Source organism: Homarus americanus, unplaced genomic scaffold (genome assembly GCF_018991925.1).
Source record: "Homarus americanus isolate GMGI-L3 unplaced genomic scaffold, GMGI_Hamer_2.0 scaffold24523, whole genome shotgun sequence".
NCBI classification, from domain to species: domain Eukaryota; kingdom Metazoa; phylum Arthropoda; class Malacostraca; order Decapoda; family Nephropidae; genus Homarus; species Homarus americanus.
Window position 1 is genome coordinate 3,215,663 of NW_024744357.1, and position 19,615 is coordinate 3,235,277.

General features: G+C 41.8%; 1 protein-coding gene across 1 annotated transcript; it reads right to left on the reverse strand.

Annotated features, from left to right (window-relative positions):
* Window positions 1-4,973: 4,973 nt before the first annotated feature.
* On the reverse strand, window positions 4,974-8,416 carry LOC121877757. The gene is made up of 4 exons (XM_042383614.1): window positions 8,340-8,416; window positions 6,075-6,213; window positions 5,718-5,832; window positions 4,974-5,053 (listed from the first exon to the last, which is right to left on the reverse strand). Exons 1-4 carry the CDS (start codon window positions 8,381-8,383, stop codon window positions 4,974-4,976), a joined length of 378 nt encoding a protein of 125 aa, XP_042239548.1. The 5' UTR covers window positions 8,384-8,416.
* Window positions 8,417-19,615: the final 11,199 nt, after the last annotated feature.

A 19,615-nucleotide genomic window follows, 5' to 3' on the forward strand; every position in this document is an offset into this window, starting at 1 on the left:
AGTGCAGTAATTTTTGCGCTCTTTTGAACTCTGGGATATGCCACATTAAATAAATACACCGCCCATCACATTTCCAGTATCATAGCATTCTGAAGACGGTGACAGAAACAATATCGAACAGGAAAACATAAGCGGTGGTGTTGTGTTGAATGACTGTTCTCTTCTCCTATTGGCTGTAATTTGGCGGGAAAAAGAATAGACCAATGAACAGTCAGTAAGGGATTGCTGTCCCGGAGAGAGACCCTGGGGGCGCCAGCGATCCTTTACGGGCACCTAGAGGCGCCGCCGTCCCTTGGTAGGCCCCTGGGAGCAATACTGCTCCTCGAGAGAGACCCCTAGCTGTCTGGCGAGAGGGTGCACCTGGTAGCACTGCTGTCCCTGGAAGAGCCCCTGGGGCGGCAGCGACCTTCACGGGCACCTAGAGACGCAGTCGTCCGTCAAGTTAGCTCCCCTGGGAGCGATACCTCCGCTCGAGAGACGCTAGGGGCACCGCCGTTCATGAGAGGCACCTGGCAGCGCTGCTGTCCCTGGGAAAGCCCCTCGGGGCGGCAGTGACCCTTCACGGGCACGTAGAGGCGCCATCGTCCCTCGTTGGGCTCCAGGGAACGATGCTGTACTCGAGAGAGTCCCTGGGGGCGCCAGCGCCCCTGGCAGTGACCCTAAGGGCGCCGCCCTTCCTCAGAGTGCTGCTGTCCCTGGGTTAGCCGCTGGGGTCGATAGCGCCCCTGCCTGGGCCCCTGGGAGCCAAGATACAGGCATACTATACAGTAGGGAATACAATTGGTGCCCTGTGAACCCAGATACAGGCCTACTATACAGTAAAGAATACACTAGAGCCCCTGAGAGCCCAGATACAGGCCTACTATATAGTAAAGAATGCACTAGGGCCCCTGAGAGCCCAGATACAGACTTATCATACAGGAGGAAACACAATAGGTGACCTGGTATCGCCATACCTGTTGGGCCCCTTGGTGCAGTAGTTTTTGCGCTCCCTAGAAATCTGGGAGATGCCACGTTAAATAAATACACTGCCCATCACATTTCCAGTATCATAGCATTCTGCAGACGGTAACAGAAACAATATCGAATAGGAAAACATAAGTTGTGGTGTTGTCTTGACTGACTGTTCTCTTCTCCTATTGGCCGTAATTTGGCGGGAAAAAGAATAGACCAATGAAGAGTCAGTAAGGGAATGCTGTCCCCGAGAGAGGTCCTGGTGGCGCCAGTGAAACTTCAGGGGCACCTAGCGGCGCCGCCGTCCCTTGGTAGGCCCCTGGGAGCGATACTGCTCTTCGAGAGGGCCCCTAGGGGCGCCGCTGTTATGCGGAGTGCTGCTGTCCCTGGGTTAGCCAATGGGGTCGCTAGCGCAGCTGCCTGGGCCCCTGGGATTCCAGATACAAGCATACTATACAGTAGGGAATACAATTGGTGCCCTGTGAACCCAGATACAGGCCTACTATACAGTAAAGAATACACTAGAGCCCCTGAGAGCCCAGATACAGGTCTATCATACAGGAGGGAACACAATAGGTGCCCTGGGAATGCCAGACCTGTTGGGCCCCTTAGTGCAGTAATTTTTGCGCTCTTTTAAACTCTGGGAGATGCCACATTAAATAAATACACCGTCCATCACATTTCCAGTATCATAGCATTCTGAAGACGGTGACAGAAACAATATCGAACAGGAAAACATAAGCGGTGGTGTTGTGTTGACTGACTGTTCTCTTCTCCTATTGGCTGTAATTTGGCGGGAAAAAGAATAGACCAATGAACAGTCAGTAAGGGATTGCTGTCCCCGAGAGAGTCCCTGGGGGTGCCAGCAACCCTTCACGGGCACCTAGAGGCGCCGCCGTCCCTTGATAGGCCCCTGGGAGCGATACTGCTCCTCGAGAGAGACCCTAGGGGCGCCGCCGTTCATGAGAGGCACCTGGGAGCGCTGCTGTCCCTGGGAGAGCCCCTGGGGGCGGCAGTGACCCTTCACTGGCACCTAGAGGCGCCATCGTCCCTCCTTGGGCTCCTCGGAACAATGCTATCCCCGACAGAGTCCCTGGGGGCGCCAGCGCCCCTGGCAGGGACCCTAGGGGCGGTGCCGTTCAGCAGAGTGCTGCTGTCCCTGGGATGGCTCCTGGAGTCGCTAGCGCCCCTGCCTGGGCCCCTGGGAGCCCAGATACAAGCATACTATACAGTAGGGAATACAACAGGTGCCCTGTGAGCCCAGATACAGGCCTACTATACAGTAAAGAATACACTAGAGCCTCTGAGAGCCCAGATACAGGTCTATCATACAGGAGGGAACACAATAGGTGCCCTGGGAATGCCAGACCTGTTGGGCCCCTTAGTGCAGTAATTTTTGCGCTCTTTTGAACTCTGGGAGATGCCACATTAAATAAATACACCGCCCATCACATTTCCAGTATCATAGCATTCTGAAGAGAAACAATATCGAACAGAAACATAGCGGTGGTGTTGTGTTGACTGACTGTTCTCTTCTTTGCCTTGGTTGGCTGTAATTTGGCAGGAAAAAACATAGACCAATGAACAGTCAGTAAAGGTTACCTGTCCCCGAGAGAGCCTAAGTGTAACGCGATCCTTTACGGGCACCTAGAGGCGCCGCCGACCCTTGGTAGGCCCCTGGGAGCAATACTGCTCCTCGAGAGAGACCCTAGGGGCGCCGCCGTTCATGAGAGGCTCCTGGTAGCACTGCTGTCCCTGGAAGAGCCCCTGGGGGCGGCAGCGACCCTTCACAGGCACGTAGAGACCCAGTCGTCCGTCGTTGGGCTCCTGGGAACAATGCTATCCTCCAGAGAGTCCACGCGGGCGCCAGCGCCCCTGGCAGGGAGCCTAGGGTCACCGCCGTTCATGAGAGGCATCAGGCAGCGCTGCTTTCCCTGGGAAATTCCCAGGGGGCGGCAACAACCCTTCACGGGTACCTACAGGTGCCGCCGTCCCTGGTTGGGCTCCTGGGAACAATGCTATCCTCGAGAGAGTCCCCGAGGGCGCCAGCGCCCCTGGCAGGGACCCTAGAAACGCCGCCGTTTAGCAGAGTGCTGCTGTCCCTGGGATAGCCCCTGGGGTCGCTAGCGCCCCTGCCAGGGCCCCTGGGAGCCCAGATACAAGCATACTATACAGTAGGGAATACAACAGGTGCCCTGTGAGCTTAGATACAGGCCTACTATACAGTAAAGAATACACTAGGGCCCCTAATAGCCCAGATGCAAGCCGATCATGCAGGAGGGAACACAATAGGTGCCTTGGGAACGCCATACCTGTTGGGCCCCTTGGTGCAGTAGTTTTTGCGCTCTTTAGAACTCTGGGAGATGCCACGTTAAATAAATACACTTCCCATCACATTTCCAGTATCATAGAATTCTGAAGACGGTAACAGAAACAATATTGAACAGGAAAACATAAGTTGTGGTGTTGTGTTGACTGACTGTTCTCTTCTCCTATTGGCTGTAATTTGGCGGGAAAAAGAATAGACCAATGAACAGTCAGTAAGGGATTGCTGTCCCCGAGAACGCCACTGGGGGGGCCAGCGACCCTTCACGGGCACCTAGAGGTGCCGTCGTCCCTTGGTAGGCCCCTGGGAGCGATACTGTGCCTCGAGAGAGACCCTAGGGGCGCCACCGTTCATGAGAGGCACCTGGCAGACCTGCTGTCCCTGGGAAAGCCCCAGGGGGCAGCAACAACCCCTCGCAGGCACCTACAGGTGCCGTCGTCCCTCGTAGGGCCCCTGGGAGCAATGCTGTTCTCGACAGGGACTCTCGGGGCGCCGCGGTTAAGTGGAGTGCTGCTGTCCCTGGGTTAACCCCTGGGGTCGCTAGCGCCCCTGCCTGGGCCCCTGGGTTCCCAGATACAGGTATACTATACAGTAGGGAATACAATTGGTGCCCTGTGAACCCAGATACAGGCCTACTATACAATAGGTATCCTGGGAGCCCAAGATACAGGCATACTATACAGTGTGGACTACAATAGGTGCCAGAGCCCAGATGGTACCATAGTTAAGCACGAAATACTAGGCCAGTGGGAGCCACGATAATACACTAGGAACCCCTGAGAGCCCAGATACAGGCCTACTATATAGTAAAGAACAAGTGGTCGTGGGCCCTTCGTGCCTAGTTCGCGCCTGTATTTAATCATGCTCGTGGTTGTTATAATTATAGTCGTGGTTGTTATAATCATGGTCGTGCTTGTTATATCGTGGTCGTGGTTGTTATAATCATAGGTGTGGTTGTTATAATCATGGTCGTGGTTATATGATCATGGTCGTGGTTGTTATAATCATAGTCGTGGTTGTTATAATCATGGTCGTGGTTGTTATAATCATAGCCGTGGTTGTTATAATCATAGTCGTGGCGTTGTTAAAATCATGGTCGTGGTTGTTATAATCAACTATCATGGTTGTTATAATCATGGTCGGTTATGATCATGGTCGTCGTTGTTATAACTAGTAGTGGTTGTTATAATCATGGTCGTGGTTATAATCACGGTCGTGGTTGTTAAAATCATTGTCGGTTGTTACATTGCTAGTCTTGCTGTTATAATCATGGTCGTGGTTGTTATAATCATGGTCATGGTTGTTATTATCATGGTCGTGGTTATGATCATAATCGTAGGTGTTATAATCATAGTCGTTGTTGTTATAATCATGGTCGTGGTTGTTATAATCATGGTCGTAGTTGTTACAATGGCTGAAGTCTGTGTGTGGGAAACTGAATAAAGACAAGTATTATACGTCGATGCAATTAAGTGTTGGAAGCAAGTGAAGAGAACAACATCATAGTATTGGTGTGAGAGAACTTTAGACGATGATAAAGTTCTTCTGTTCTCCACCACGTCCTTCATGATGTAAGTTCTCTGAATTTATTTTCGAGGTTTAGGAAACTCAACGAATTGGCATTATTTTATTGATGTAAATATTTAATTCAGCCCATAAGGTGGTGTGTACAGTATGTGACAGTGGTTGGAAGTTAGATCCCGTAGCTGTTCAAGTCATCAATTATTGTAGTTAGCTGCGGGAAGCGGTTTGGGTAGCAACCTCCGATGGTCACTGGGTATATGTAAATTTTGGGGTTCACAACTTCACATGTCTATTGACAATTAATGTGTAATGTTTGTCAGGAGAAGCAGCTGTGTCGATACAATGATTCAGTTGAAAGTTCGAGCAAGGAGTCACTGTTAGTAAGGTGTAAGTTGTTATATGAACATAAATTTGGGTGCATTTAAGCTTAGGTTGCTGCCGAAAGAAAACCTAAGGCCTCAGGGGCTGGTGATGCACTGGGATATATTAGCACGCTTCGTGTTTGCCGTCAGTACAGCACAGCATTTCCTTGGTGGCCTCACCGTCATCTTCCCATGGATCTTCACACAGTTTCACGTAGAGGTACACCTGTGTGTTGATTTATAACAGATTATTAGAGTATGCATAAATCATTTAAAATTAAATACTATGGGAAGTATCAATATATATATATATATATATATATATATATATATATATATATATATATATATATATATATATATATATATATATATACACAGTATATGCTATATTTTGTGTGCATGTGTTGTATATGTTGATAATTTTTATAGCATGATCAATATAACTCTTTCTTGTTCGTTGTTTCTTTTCTTACTATCTCTATACCCCCCCAACCCTTTTTCTTTTCTCCTACTGTTTATCAATCTCGCCCTATGAAAGAAAGACTTACCTGGACCAACGAACAGCCTCAAGTCCTCAGCCAGGTCGTCACACATAGTCTGGCCCACCGTCTTGCCGTCGGGGAGCTCGAAATTCAGGTCTCCTTCGCTGGTCTGTGTGTTCCACTGTAAACAATACGACAAAAATATTATTACCCTCAGAATTAAAAAATAAATAATCCTACGATTAGGCGATTGTAAGTCAACGAAAGTTAAGAGGAATATGTAAAACTAGAATCTGTATTTGAAGAGCAGAATCATCAACTCAGGATTTAATTTGCGAAACAAAATCTTATCGTAAACTTCCACGAAGTCTGATCTTGACACTTCTGTGGAAAATATATAAGTACATGAAAGTAAAAACTTACCTCTGTGCGGCATTTGTCATGGCAGTCAGTTTCATCTTCACAGTTTTCCACCTCGAAGGCGTCCATGGCGAACACTTCTATCTCGTCATGAGCCTCAGTAATGAAGGCGCCACAGTCACACTCTGGAGTTTCTTGCGCCCTACCACAAGGTAATGTCCTCATTTAAACCCTTTTTATTTTTGAATTAGTTTAAGTGTTATTAAAAAATAATGGCGTTGGAAAAGCATGTTAGTCACAAATTAGAAGATACACGCACACGAAGATATGTGCAGTAAGAGCGTTTCATTTCCTTCCTGTTCTCTAGTATGTTAAGTATTTTTTCAGTAAGTTATAAATAAAATAGTAAAGAACATGTATGGACTCATTAGCATTAGGACTGAGCGTTTATGGGCAGGTACTGTATATTTAGGTGATTTTATTCAATTTGTTCAGTGAAATATGGGAACCGTTTAATAAATCCTGGTCGACATAACACAGAATATCAAAAGTAATTGTCTCTCTAATTCAATCTTTACCTCCAAGTTCAATTGTATAACTCAAACTTTTATAATGTATGAAAGTGTTACCACGTGAGGACGGAGAGGGAGAAGAGGCTCACGAGGAACTTCATCTTGCTTGTCAGAAGTAGTATGAGGACCGATGATGATGATGATGATGATGATAATGAAGTAAAGTGGCAAATGACTTTGCACTGGGAAAGGAGAGAGAGAAGTAAAGCGTGGAAACGGGAAGAAGAGTGGGAGGGGTAGATAGCAGGTGGGCTGTCCACCTAGCGGAGACGAGTTGATATGATTGGGTGGTGGCCGCGCGCAGCTGAGCCGTCCTCGGGAGGAGGTTGAGGAGGGAGGAGGAGTTAAGCTAGCTAGATATTCATTATTGTATGGGTGTTAATTTTTATTTGTCCGGTGGTAGTGTTATTTGTTTACCTCTTTGTGTAGAGTGGTTCTTGTTCTGCAATGTCAGCATTGACTCTTAGGCCACCAGCTGTGGGTTTTAGTTGTTCCTTCTTCTTTAACTTGGAGAATAATGGGTCCTCCATCTCTTCAAGTTTGGTCCTCTCTCTGTGCTTGGCTGTGTGTACGTATGTTCAGTGGTTCGATATTGAATAATTCGTGAAGTTCTTGTATTTTGGTGGTGTATGGCGGAAGTTGCTTTGATGCTCTACGGATAGCTTTGTTTTGTACTGCTTGAAGTTTAAGTTGACTGGATTTGCTGATCGTGTTGAGTGGTATTGGTGGATATTCTAGGTGTGGGCGGATAAGTGCTTTGTATAGGTGTAGTTGAATTTTGGTGTCCATTTTGCTGAATCGTCTTAGTTTCGTGAGTTGTGATTGGGCAGTCTGTTTGCGTTGTTTTACGTGTTTTGCTATGCCTGTTCTTGTTATTGTGAGTCCCAATTTTACCTTGGTTGGAGTATTGTATAGGTACGTTGTTGACTGTGATTGGTGTAGGGTTTTTCTGGCAATATGTATTATCATTAGTTTCTGTGTATTGGTTTTAATTTTCCATTTTTTTTCATATTCGTTGATTTGCTCGATGGCGTGGGTTGTTATCCTTGCCATCATCTGTTCTCCTTGCCTGGATGTCGGATGATTTGTGAGACTATTACAGCCTTGATGCATATTACATATTACTCCTTCGTCAAGCTTAGTCTTCGTGGCTTATTATTTATGGTAGTGCGTATATAAATTTAGTCTAGATTTAATACACATACACATACATAATAGAGAATCAGAGTAGTAATTGTGATGATGATGCACACAAATATTTCTTACCCTTTAAACTCGACGTAGAGGAGCAATCATATGAATTGATATAAAGGGCTAATTGAGGCTGTTTCCTTTACGCAGGAAATTTGCACGAGAGCCGCAGATTTGTGTATCTAATGTTGATAGGTGCACATGGGAAGATGTGTACAGGAAGAATGTTTTATTCCCTGTCTGCTCTCAAGTACACGATATTGGGTATATTTTCTCAGTTAATTATAAATAAAATACTAGTAACAAGTTTTTATGTACGAGTGTCAGATATACTTGATACGAAAATATAATGTTCAGGGCATGAGAACAACTGAGTAAATTCTTCATCGGAATTTGCAATGTAAAAGCTCACGAACATAACTGCAACCTTGATAACCTTCTCTGAGCTCATCCAACCAAACTAGGAAAGTGTTGTCGTAATAATTGTCAGTTAGAGTTACTGCATGTTTGGCACGAAGTCAGTCAAGTATATAACCACAATTATTGTAATATAATAAAGTCTTACCATGTGAGGGCGGTGAGGCAGAGGAATATCACGGGGAACTTCATCTTGTCAGAAGTAGTATGAGGACCAACATCCAACAAGCTCTTTTATACCGGCAACGGTGTAACCCCAGCCAGAGTTCAGGGTCACCCAGTCAGCTGGTCGCTCTCAGCAGTACCACCCCCTTCTAAAGCCCCCAACTTCACCCAATTTTTGCTTAGACCAATGGAAAAAAAAAGTTGTATAATTTTATTTAAATTCTGCTCTTATTTTGGGGGAACAGTTTGTGTTCGTTGAATTTAACTAAAAATAACCAATAAGGAACGTATTTGATTACGCAGAGACGGGATAATATCGCATTTTTATATTTTACTGATATTTGCACATATATTGCAACAGTTTACTTAATCAGTAAAACGCAGATAAAATTAACATTAACAAAAATATTGACTGAGCCGTGAGGCCCCCACCTACTCCTGAGAGCACCCGAAAAATATATAATGTAATATAAATTTATCTTAAGGAATTATTATATACTATTTAGTATCATCTGGGCACTTTTTTTCGTTTATTTTTATCTTTCAATTCAAATCTTCCAACAACACTACAGGGGGTGAAGATGATTATGACGCTGGTGACGATTCAGGTGGAGACGTATTTGGAATTGGGAGGATGGTAAAATAGAAAGTGAATGTTTAGTTATACAGAACTATTTGTTACACCCATTTTCACGTATTAATGACAAATACTTTTAACATCATTTTGTTGGTGCAATTAAAATCCAGCAAATTCTGAGTGGCGGTGTTAATTGTTTAATATGATATACTACTGAGTGAATTGCTTCTCTTCTTCAACAGTGATTTTTATAGTAAAGTGAATCTTTTCTTTATGTTTGATACCCAGTATTCTAATGGCATTCTATTACCTTGGTAGACAAAAAATACCTTGGACTAGAAGATGGCAGTTGTGTGGATCAAAGAAACGTTGTTTAAGAGACAGTGCTGGGGAATTTTGTTTAAGGTGACCTCAGAACATGCTCCATTTTTCCCAACTGTATCTTTAAAAATGCCATTTAAACTTTTATGTTCTGAAAGAGTTATTAGATTACCTGTTTTTCATAATTGTTTTATGTTCATAAAAACAGACATTGAACAACAATAAATAATTGGTCATAATAAGTATTTTCTACTTTTAATAAATTTTCAGTCATCATTAATTTAATATTTTTTACTATATTCCATTTTATGATAGTAATTTTACTTATACTCGACTAGTGTATTTTCGACAAGTAATTAGAATTTTATTGGATTACAAATTATTAGTAATTTTGCCACAGTCCCTAAATCATACTTTAGAGTCGTCCAAAACTGGATATAGTTATTCTTGATCAAGTGATTTATAAAAAAAAAAAAAAAATAATTATATATATATATATATATATATATATATATATATATATATATATATATATATATATATATATATATATATATATATATATATATATATATATATATATATATATATATATAATACAGCAAAGCGTAAATATTTATATCCTCAAATTTTAACATCTATTTAGGAAGCTGATCGTTTGTGTGGTTGGTTATACTGAAGTAGGTCATAGTCCCCACAGCTCACAGACCCCCATAGCATTTCATAGTGGATCAAATGTTGGTAAATAAGATAACAGTAAATTTCTGTTATTGTTGCAAGACGAATGGCTGACGAGTGGTGAGGTACTCGATGCTTTACTGTTTATTGGTTTTACTGCGAATGACATGCAAGTGAAGCCAGTCAAGTTGATCATCAAGAACAACCCCAAGGATATAAGTATTTTCTTCACGTTTCAGGACTACTGTATACTACCAATGTACAAGGGGCCAAAACCTGAGGGTAAGCTTAATCTTCTGTGAATGATCTTGTAAAGGGCTTTATCAAGATTCAGTTTATTACAAAATATCCAGTTCTGGCTTCAGGTGAATTTACTATTTATGGTTCTTATTAAGGAATGAGTATCTGCGTGACTGGTATACAAATCTACAAATAAAATGCACTTACAATTGTGCTGGAGTGGACAACATCACTAGGTAAGACAAGAGTAGTACTGTGCTGGTCTTGGCGTCATAAATTATTAACAAGGGTTATTGAAGACGTGCAGCTATAGCAGTTAGATAGATACGAAGCAAAGCAGTTTTGGGATATGTCCAAGAATACTGACTGTCATCAAATGACTTCAAGATGTCATTGATAAAGGACAGTGCTCTCTCAGATGACGTACTTACTCTAAATTCAAACTAAGAATCTGCAAATGATTTTATTGTCACTGCAAGAGTTTAATACAGCCTTCTTTTATATATCATTAGGGATAATGATACGTCATGAATATTTATGCCCCCTCCAAGACTTCTGCCATGAAGGTGTTATTGTTGTCCCAAAGAATAGACTGCCAAATAGAAAAATGTATCTCTAAATTTCTAATAGTTAATAAGTAATGTAGGCTAATGTATATACTAATCTTGCATACATGTTTAGTTGTTAAAGTTCAGTAATACATTATATTATAAACATTAAATTGCCATTAAAGTGTTAACATAATGTACTTTCAACTAGTCGCCTATAAAACTGTTTTCTAATTTTCTTGGAATTTTTTATATGCTATTGTGTGTGAAAGGAGAATTTACTCTCCTTTATGAGAGACGTGAACGGAAACTGGGCCAGTTCAACTGGCGCCATTATCATGTCCATTAGCGTCCAACTAATGTAAGTACAATATTTTTTATTCTCCTCAAAATAATAAACATTAAATATGAAAAAAAAACTAATTATATCAATGAACGAAAAAAAATCAATTGGTAAAACTACAGGAATCACTCAGGTCAATGGCCCTGCAACTGATAATTAATCAGAAAAACCCCACCTGAAGGTTCACCTGTCCTGAACGAAAGTCATCGCGAGCTGTTGCCAACCGGGAGTGTGGCGAGTCTTGTTGATGATGTCACGCCAGAGTTACAGTTCACGTGGTTTAAGGAGACCACTGGCGGTACCTAGACGAACAGAGACAAGAAGAACGTAAAATTCGTTATAAGAAATGTTGATATGAAAGTAAAGGTATTCACTTAGAGCAATAAAGGCAATATATGTATTAACATTTATTTTATTTGGACGTTAACATCTTTACTATATTTACAAATTATAACTACTTTCATGGTCATGGAGACAAAAACATTTAATGTATCATAAATATGCGGCAGACTCGCATAATTCAGAGCAGGATTAATAACACTCATAACTCTCACAATACTCCTTCCAAAAAATCAAACTATATTTTTAAAATGGATACATTTCCCCGAGTCGCTAATCTAGTTACTTTATAATAGATAACACGAGCTTTAGCCGGTAAAGGTAAGGTGATATGATTGCAATATGGAGTGACAAATATAAATCTTTAATTCCTGTTATATTTTGGGAGTATGAAAAATGAGTTTGTTTTTTTTGCCAGTCTAAGTGTCATGAAATGTCCTACTCATACTATACTCCGGCCTAGACATGGATCTGCGTATAATCGAGTCCCTCCACGCCAAAGTTCTCTCCAGAAGAGTCAGTCAAACTCCTCTACCTATAATTTAACTTGATTGTGTATTCTACTAAGTGATTGTTTTTGTCATGACTACTATTAATTTCACTGTTCTACTTCTCTCTGGTCATTATTTCGGTAACGTCATTTAAATTTGTTGTTGATATAATCGCTTGTTTTTTATATTAACACATGTGTGTGTTTAGTTTATTAGATTACTGTAGTTTCGTTTCTATATATTGATCTAATGATGATCACAGCGATAACTGAACGTTAACTAATAAAAAGAACAATAAGTGTCAAGATGTTCACCATTGCCCTTTAGTGTTACTATTGGTTATTAAACTAAGCTCTCCAGGTGATGTATGTCAAGTACAGGATGGCAACATAAGCCAAGGGAGATCTACATAGCGGTAGTAATGCCGAGAGGCTCTGGCTATTAATGGTGAACAATACTAGCTGTGACCTTATCCATCAACCCCCCTGCGAGTGAGTGCTGCACAAGGCCTTACCCTAAGATTTTCACCCCATATCGCGGCTAGCATTATTCTCTACTCACTCCCATTTTCTTTCTTTTACTGATGCAGTTCCTCAGTCTCTCCTCTGCCTCGGTCTTTAGTCTCCCGACCTTCAATCAGACTCAGGGACTATAGTCTTAGTCAACTCATCCTCCATAAAGCCCAAACTTGAAGGCGTACAATACACAAGTTGTCCACTCGACAGTTCTAAAATGAAATTCATCTCCATAAGCAACACTCAGAAAACTTTTAATTTATTACACGATACAGAAAAAAATAGTTGTGTTATATCTAGTATTCTCTCATCACTTCTGGTCATTCTTTCTCGTGTTCAAAAAAAGTGATTTCGAAATATCCAGCAGTGAATCCGAGAAAAACCACAGTACGGGAGATAAGCTATCAACAAATGACTCGCCCATCATTGTGGCGAAGCTGTTTCATCAGTTGCTAGGGTGCTGATCACTAATCATTATTCAATTAAACTATTTGTCTCCAAGGAGAGTCCAAAAACTTCATATGATAAAAAAGTTCAAGACACATGTTAGCTCCCAGTTCTATAGCCAGTTATCTCCACCGAACCGAATTATTCAGTTTCTATTTGTCAACAATTGTGATAACACAATGAGATTTCCACAGGTGATTTGGTATGCCAGACAGGAGTAACGTATTGTTTTATCACAATGTTAAATTACATGACATAATTGATTCACGAAGGCAGTAGAAAAATGAGAAGGAACCGATAACATTGTTTGTTTTTATTGCAATTTAATTTGAATTATGATATTTACCGACTCTTAAAATGATGTTTACATTTTTTATTCCTGATAGTCTTCCCAATAAAAATGTAAAAGTATTACTGATTTCTTAACAAGTATGCCTCTGGGTGTTACTGCAAAAATTGGATGTCGAGCATTAAAATTTCCTACGGCCAAATTCAAGTCCAAAAACATGCAATCTGGTTAGGAGTTGGTCAAAACATCCTCCAGTAATATAAAAATTTTCTACATTCAATTCTCCTTCCTTCAAACATATCTTTATGCAGATACTTTCTATTCCTTGTACTCTACTTGGTTTTTCAATTAGTTCTGCTGGTATGTAATTCTTAATAAATGTCGAAACCTCTCTTGTACATTGTTTTTCTTGTCCCCAGTCTCCTGAAGGGAAATTATGTTAATATTATTTTTAAGGGTAAATTATGACAGTCGAGGACAAAAGTTCGCTGCCCGTGGTGAAACTGAGTCACGGGAATGACTCTCCGAACTGACTTACCCTGACTGTTTTATCTCATTTGGGGATCAATGCGGTTTCATTTTGGGCGGGAGCGAACTTTTGACCCAGACTGTACATATGTAACTCTGATTCGTAGACTATTAACATTTCAGGACAATATTATAAGCCTAGCGTAATCCATTATTGATAGTTCCCACTCTATATCCTTTTTCAGTATCTTTACAATTTACCAACACCTTTACAAAACCCTCTTTTGTTACTCCCTGCACGACAAAGTCCTTTATTTCCTCTCCTTCCTTTGATACTTATTTTAATAACCGATTTTTTAAAATTCTTGGGCTCTTCACTTTTCTCTTTCCTTCCTAACTCTACATAATTCATTAGCTTTATTTTCCATTTCTATATTTATCACTGTATCAAGTCTTCTCTCTATCACTTCTATTCTTTGACCTGAATTTTGCAAAAGCTGGAACATCTTACACAACTCTCCTCCCAGAATTTCTTGTACAGCTTTATCACTAATCTGTAGGGTTGAATCACTATTCTCATCTGCCGATAGTTTATTATTCTGGATGATCTTGGCATGAAGATCTGTTCCAGCCACAAGTGTTGTCAGTATCCTTCTTGAATCTTGAAGCCAAGCGTTCTTAGGATCACTCTCTCCACTATCCGCGCGTTCTCCTGTGACCCTATCACAGGCATACTTCTTCTGTGGTTTCTCCTGTATTCACTAGATAATTTGTTTATTGATTAATTCTCAAACGTGGCCTCATCTAATCTACAACATGGGTCCAGTTGACAGCCCCAGGCCTTGTGTCCCCATCTGCAACACTTGACACATTATTGGTTCCTCCACATACATTGCCACCTTCCTGTACCCTGCTCCCGTGATGAATACTTTGTCTGGAACCAATCCTCTCATTGAGCAATAACCTGGCTTCTCTCTTCGCCCCTTATAAAATGCCTCATGACCCAAACAAATCTCTCATCATCCAATAAGAATTATATATCCAGTATTACAGGGTAACTGAAGATTATAACCTTGATAAGCTTGTATATCTCTTCCTATAAATCCATCACTAATCCCTTGTACCTAAAAGTCGTCAACAGCCTACATGGTCCCCACTGTCAGTTAAGGTTTGTTAGTTCTCTCATTATAGGGTTCAAAGCTGTGATACTCCAGTCCTAGATGTACTGCCTGTTTTAATTTTTTCGAGGGAGGACATCATGCATGACTGAAAAAATTAATCTCATTCTGAAGCGACCAACTTCTCCGTGTGTTTGTTCTCGTCTTCTTCCTTCAAATTCCATATTTTGTTCTGTTTTTTATCCATTTCCCAGTATGTCCTTTCTGTTATTTTCGTTGTTATTATTATTACCTTTCCAACACATTTCTACTCCTCCATTTTTTGTCTCTTCAATTTCACTCCACTCCTCTTGCCAGCCTGTCTCCCTCATCCTTTTACAGATTCCTTTCTTGTTCACTATCTCAAGTAATAGCTGCATTTCTTCACCTCGTGACTCCCTTGTGTTTCATAATTCGCATTAGACTCGTCACTACTCAATTCAAGGTCTTTAAGACTTCGTCCAATACTTTCTTTTCTTTACTCTTTCATGGAATTTCCTCAAACGATAATATACTTTCAATGGATCAATGTTAACAGTCTTACAACACCCTAACTCAATCAAAATAACTTTATTCTAGTCAAGGTTTCCCTGGTTAGCATGGAGGCACGACCCGTTCCTGGCCAAGAGTGATGGGAGCCCGAGTTGTTATTTTCGTGCGGCAAAGAACAAATAAGTTCTCAACACCAAAGTTATTTGATGGTACTTATCTTATCCTTGGGTCCCTATATACATGTAGGTAAGCCTATAAATCCTTCAGATTATCAATTAGGCTTGAAACATCCAAAATTTGGGAGCTAGGACTCACATTACCGTGTTTATCAGTGCCCGTTTTCTGTTGAACTCAAATGGGGGGAGAGGAAGGGCAAGTCAGGGCAGCGAGGCTCGTGAAGTTACTCATACCTGCAGGTGAATAATACAAGGTGAATGACATTTACTACAGTACAGCAAAGATCATTAAGCTAAACAACTTGTTATACTACCAATAAGTAAAAGCCTCTAGCTCATAATTAATTAACTAAACTTTACCTATATTCGTTTATTTTAGAAAAAGGCATAACTTTAAATTTGTATTTTATCTTTAAATGCTGAAGTCAACCAGACCGCCAATATTATTTTTTTTAAATCCAAACATGTACAATAGCTAAAACAACTATCTGTGCATACTTTGTGGGAAACAATATGAGACCATGGACGATAAATTTAGGTATACGAGGGCTGTCACTAGTCACGTAAAATTTGGGAGCATATCGACCCCACCTGCAGAATAGTTTAGCGCACATAAAATTTTAATCCAGAAAAAAAATAATCGATCTTTTTTTTTTTCAAAGGATCAGTTGGAAATGTACTTTGGCACATGACTCTAAGCATTCTCACATTATTATACGCAATACATCCCATAATGTAAACATATGAACAAGGCTTTTATCGTTTATTTAAAATGTAAGTTAGTCGGTGTCAGCAGAGCGTGTACATTACCAGGCTCATAATACAGAAGTTCTCCTCTTTTTTCTACTGGCGGAACCTCTGAATTTTTACTTCTTCCATTGTATGTTTAATCATAGGTGAAAACTGTCAAAGAAACACCTCTTAAACCAGAATATTTATCAGTCTTGTTCATCACTTCACTTTCGGCTCATTGTTTCCGGCATCAAAATTTGTGTGATTGTTATATTTGTATCCATATCTGTTTTCATCTTTGGCATATATGTAAAACACTGGGAATCATAAGAGTAATAGCCCGTCTAAAACAGTGTTAATGTTCAGTGTGAAGTTCACAAGATTCATTTGGACTCCCGTTGGCAACATCTCTCCCGGAGTCCTCAGTTTTCAGGTGCAGTTGCTCACACCATTATCAGTTGCTGGGTTAATGAACTCTTTTTCCACTTACTAATCTATTATTATATATATTGTTAATTAATGATCTCGCATTTTATCCTGATTTCTTAAATCCATTCAGTAATTACTAACGGTTACTGAGAGGCAGACTTAACTAGCAAATAAAACTAAATTTACACGATTTCTAAGATTACTAGGGCAACAATCCCACAAGTAACTGTACCGTGTTATAAACCTGGCTCATCGATATTTCAATCTTTCACATTTCAACAAAATACGTTATTAAACCTCCTGTTTGCTCATCACACAGAGCATACTGTGTGTGTGTGTTTGTTTCACATATATCACGCACACAGGGTGGTGAAATGGTGAAATAGGTCTAGTGGGGCAGCATTATGTTAGTGGTAAAGTGCAGGCACTGCCTTACTTAAGTCTTCTCCTGCCAGTACACAATCTCTTCATCGTCAAGACTCCTGCTGTGGCTCCTCGTGGCAACACACAGTAAGTGGGTGCTTCGCACCTTCAGACTAAACCAGCAGAGGATCTCAGAGCACCAGTGGGCCCCTGGCGCCAGCAACCATTGCACCGCTGCTTTGCAGATTAACCTAGGTAGGCATAAGGCTGCAGAAGTAAAGCCCGAATGAAAAATTGCAGTGGGCCCACAACAGGCAGACATGCTTATAGAGCTCCAGTAAGACAGCCGGAAAAAGCGGAAGAGGTGACCAACACGGGAACCCAACGACTACACCGGTAGATAAAGGCAATTCAAGATGGACAGGCTACTAAGGCAAAAACCCAACAAACTGGGCTCTCTTCCAGCTTATCATACTTCCATCATCATCGGAACCCTTAAACTCGCAAAAGTCCTATGGTGTCAGATGAGTGGCGACGGGGACAGGCAGAGATGACTGCCGGGAGTCTCTAGTCACAACTCTGCACATGGGCGGCATAGATAAGATGGTCGTTTATGCACTGTGATCTAGGCAACAGTGCAACCCGGTCCTGTCTGCACACCCCTCATGGGAGGGGCTAGAAAAGGTGCCCTAAACATAGCCTACCTAAAATACCAATCTGGCTGGACAACCACACCAACTAAGGTCACCCACAGGCGGTCGTAAACATAATCACATATCAAAGCAAAAATAAATTATCACTCTTATTGTCGCTGCATGGAATGTCAGGACCCTTCTGGATACTGGCACAAATAAGCATCCTGAAAGAAGAACCGCCCTTGTGGCAAAAGAGCTGGCTAGGAATAACATCAGCAGCCATTAATGAGTCCCTGGTCCCAGACGAGGGTCAACTCACAGAACCCTTCTTCTGGAAGGGTAAGCCTGCTGCGGAAAGAAACCGCATTTAAGGAGTTGGCTTTGCCATTCACCAATCCATCCTACATAGGCTAACGGAAATGCCTGTTTGGGTCAATGAGCGCCTATTAACGCTCCGAGTCCCACTGAATTACTCATGTCATGTCTCATAAGTGCATATTCCCCAACCTTGGTTGCAGAGGATGATAATCAAGGAGGTCTTTTACGCTGACCTTAACAAAGTGCTAACCTCTATCCCCAGAGAAAATAAGATTGTGCTCCTAGGTGACTTCAATGCCAGAGTTGCCAGAGATACTGACATATGGCAGGGGACCATAGGGAGAAATGAAGTAGGGAAGGGTGATCCAGCTGCACACACCTCCTCAGTAAGTCTGTTGAACACAACGTCACTATCACCAACACCTTGTTCAGGCAGGCCAACAAGTTCAAAGATTCTTGGCAACACCCAAGATCCAAAAATTGGCATTTCCTTGACTACATCTGTAGGTTATGTATCTATGCTATTGTGCCGAGTAGCAACCTTGTATATAAGCTACTGTGCCGAGTAGCATCTATGTATATAATTCAGTGGCAACACTGCACGTGTTATGTGGCAACATTGCTGAGGCTGCCATATGGCAAGGCAGTCTCAGTCTGACTGTGTGAGCGTGCATGGCACACGCTAGTCCCCACTTGTATTTCTCCTATCCTTTAATAAACGGACTTCAGTGTTACCCGGTGTTTCCCTACCCATCACTGCATTCTTCAGAACACTTGGAACCTTCAACATCATCACCGGGCTCTCCGTTGAGCAACAAGCTTCAAGAAGAGGTTTTAATACCAAGCGACTGGAGGATCAAGCGGTAGAACATGCTTTCAGAGAGCAGCTCGATGATGGGCTGATAAACAACCCAACAACATACAACCTAAATGTGAGTGTTGAATGGGGTATCCTCGACGATATCAATACAAAAACCTGCTGCGAGACCCTCGGCCAGATCGAAAGAAAACACCAGGATTGGTTTGATGAAAATAGCCAGGAAATTGAAGTACTCGTCAATAGTAAACGTGCTACTTTCCTGACTGGCAGAACAACCCTCAGTCTCGGACCAAAGCTGATACTTTCCGCCAGAAGACAACAGTGTCCCAGCGCAAACTTCATCACCAAAGAACAAATGGTGGAAAAATAAAGCGCGTGAAATACAAATATTGACGGATCAACACAGGATATGTGAATTTTTCAATTCCACTGAAACAATATATGCCCCCCGCCTCCACTCATCCGACGGTAGCTCTCTAATTAAAGAAGCTGGAAAAACTACTACCCATTCGCCGCTCAACTGAAACATCGATGTGGATGGCCTGACTACACAGCAGGTCCCCAAGTACCCAGAGTTGACCCACCTAAGCTATCCTCCATCCCATGATGATGTAGCTACTGCCATCAAGCAGATGAAAAATAACAAAGCCACAGAGCCTGATAGAATCTCAGCCGAGGTGTATTAAGCTGGAGGACCTCTGCTTACCAGCCATCTCCAACTATTTGTTAGAACAGTGGAGACCAGTCAGACAGTGGCAACTCCCAGAATCTCAATGTGGCTTTAGACTGTCATGTGGCACCACTGGCATGATCTTTTCTGGCTGCAAGATGTAGGGAAAGTGCAGAGAATAGCGTCGTGACTTGTACTGGGCCTTCATCGA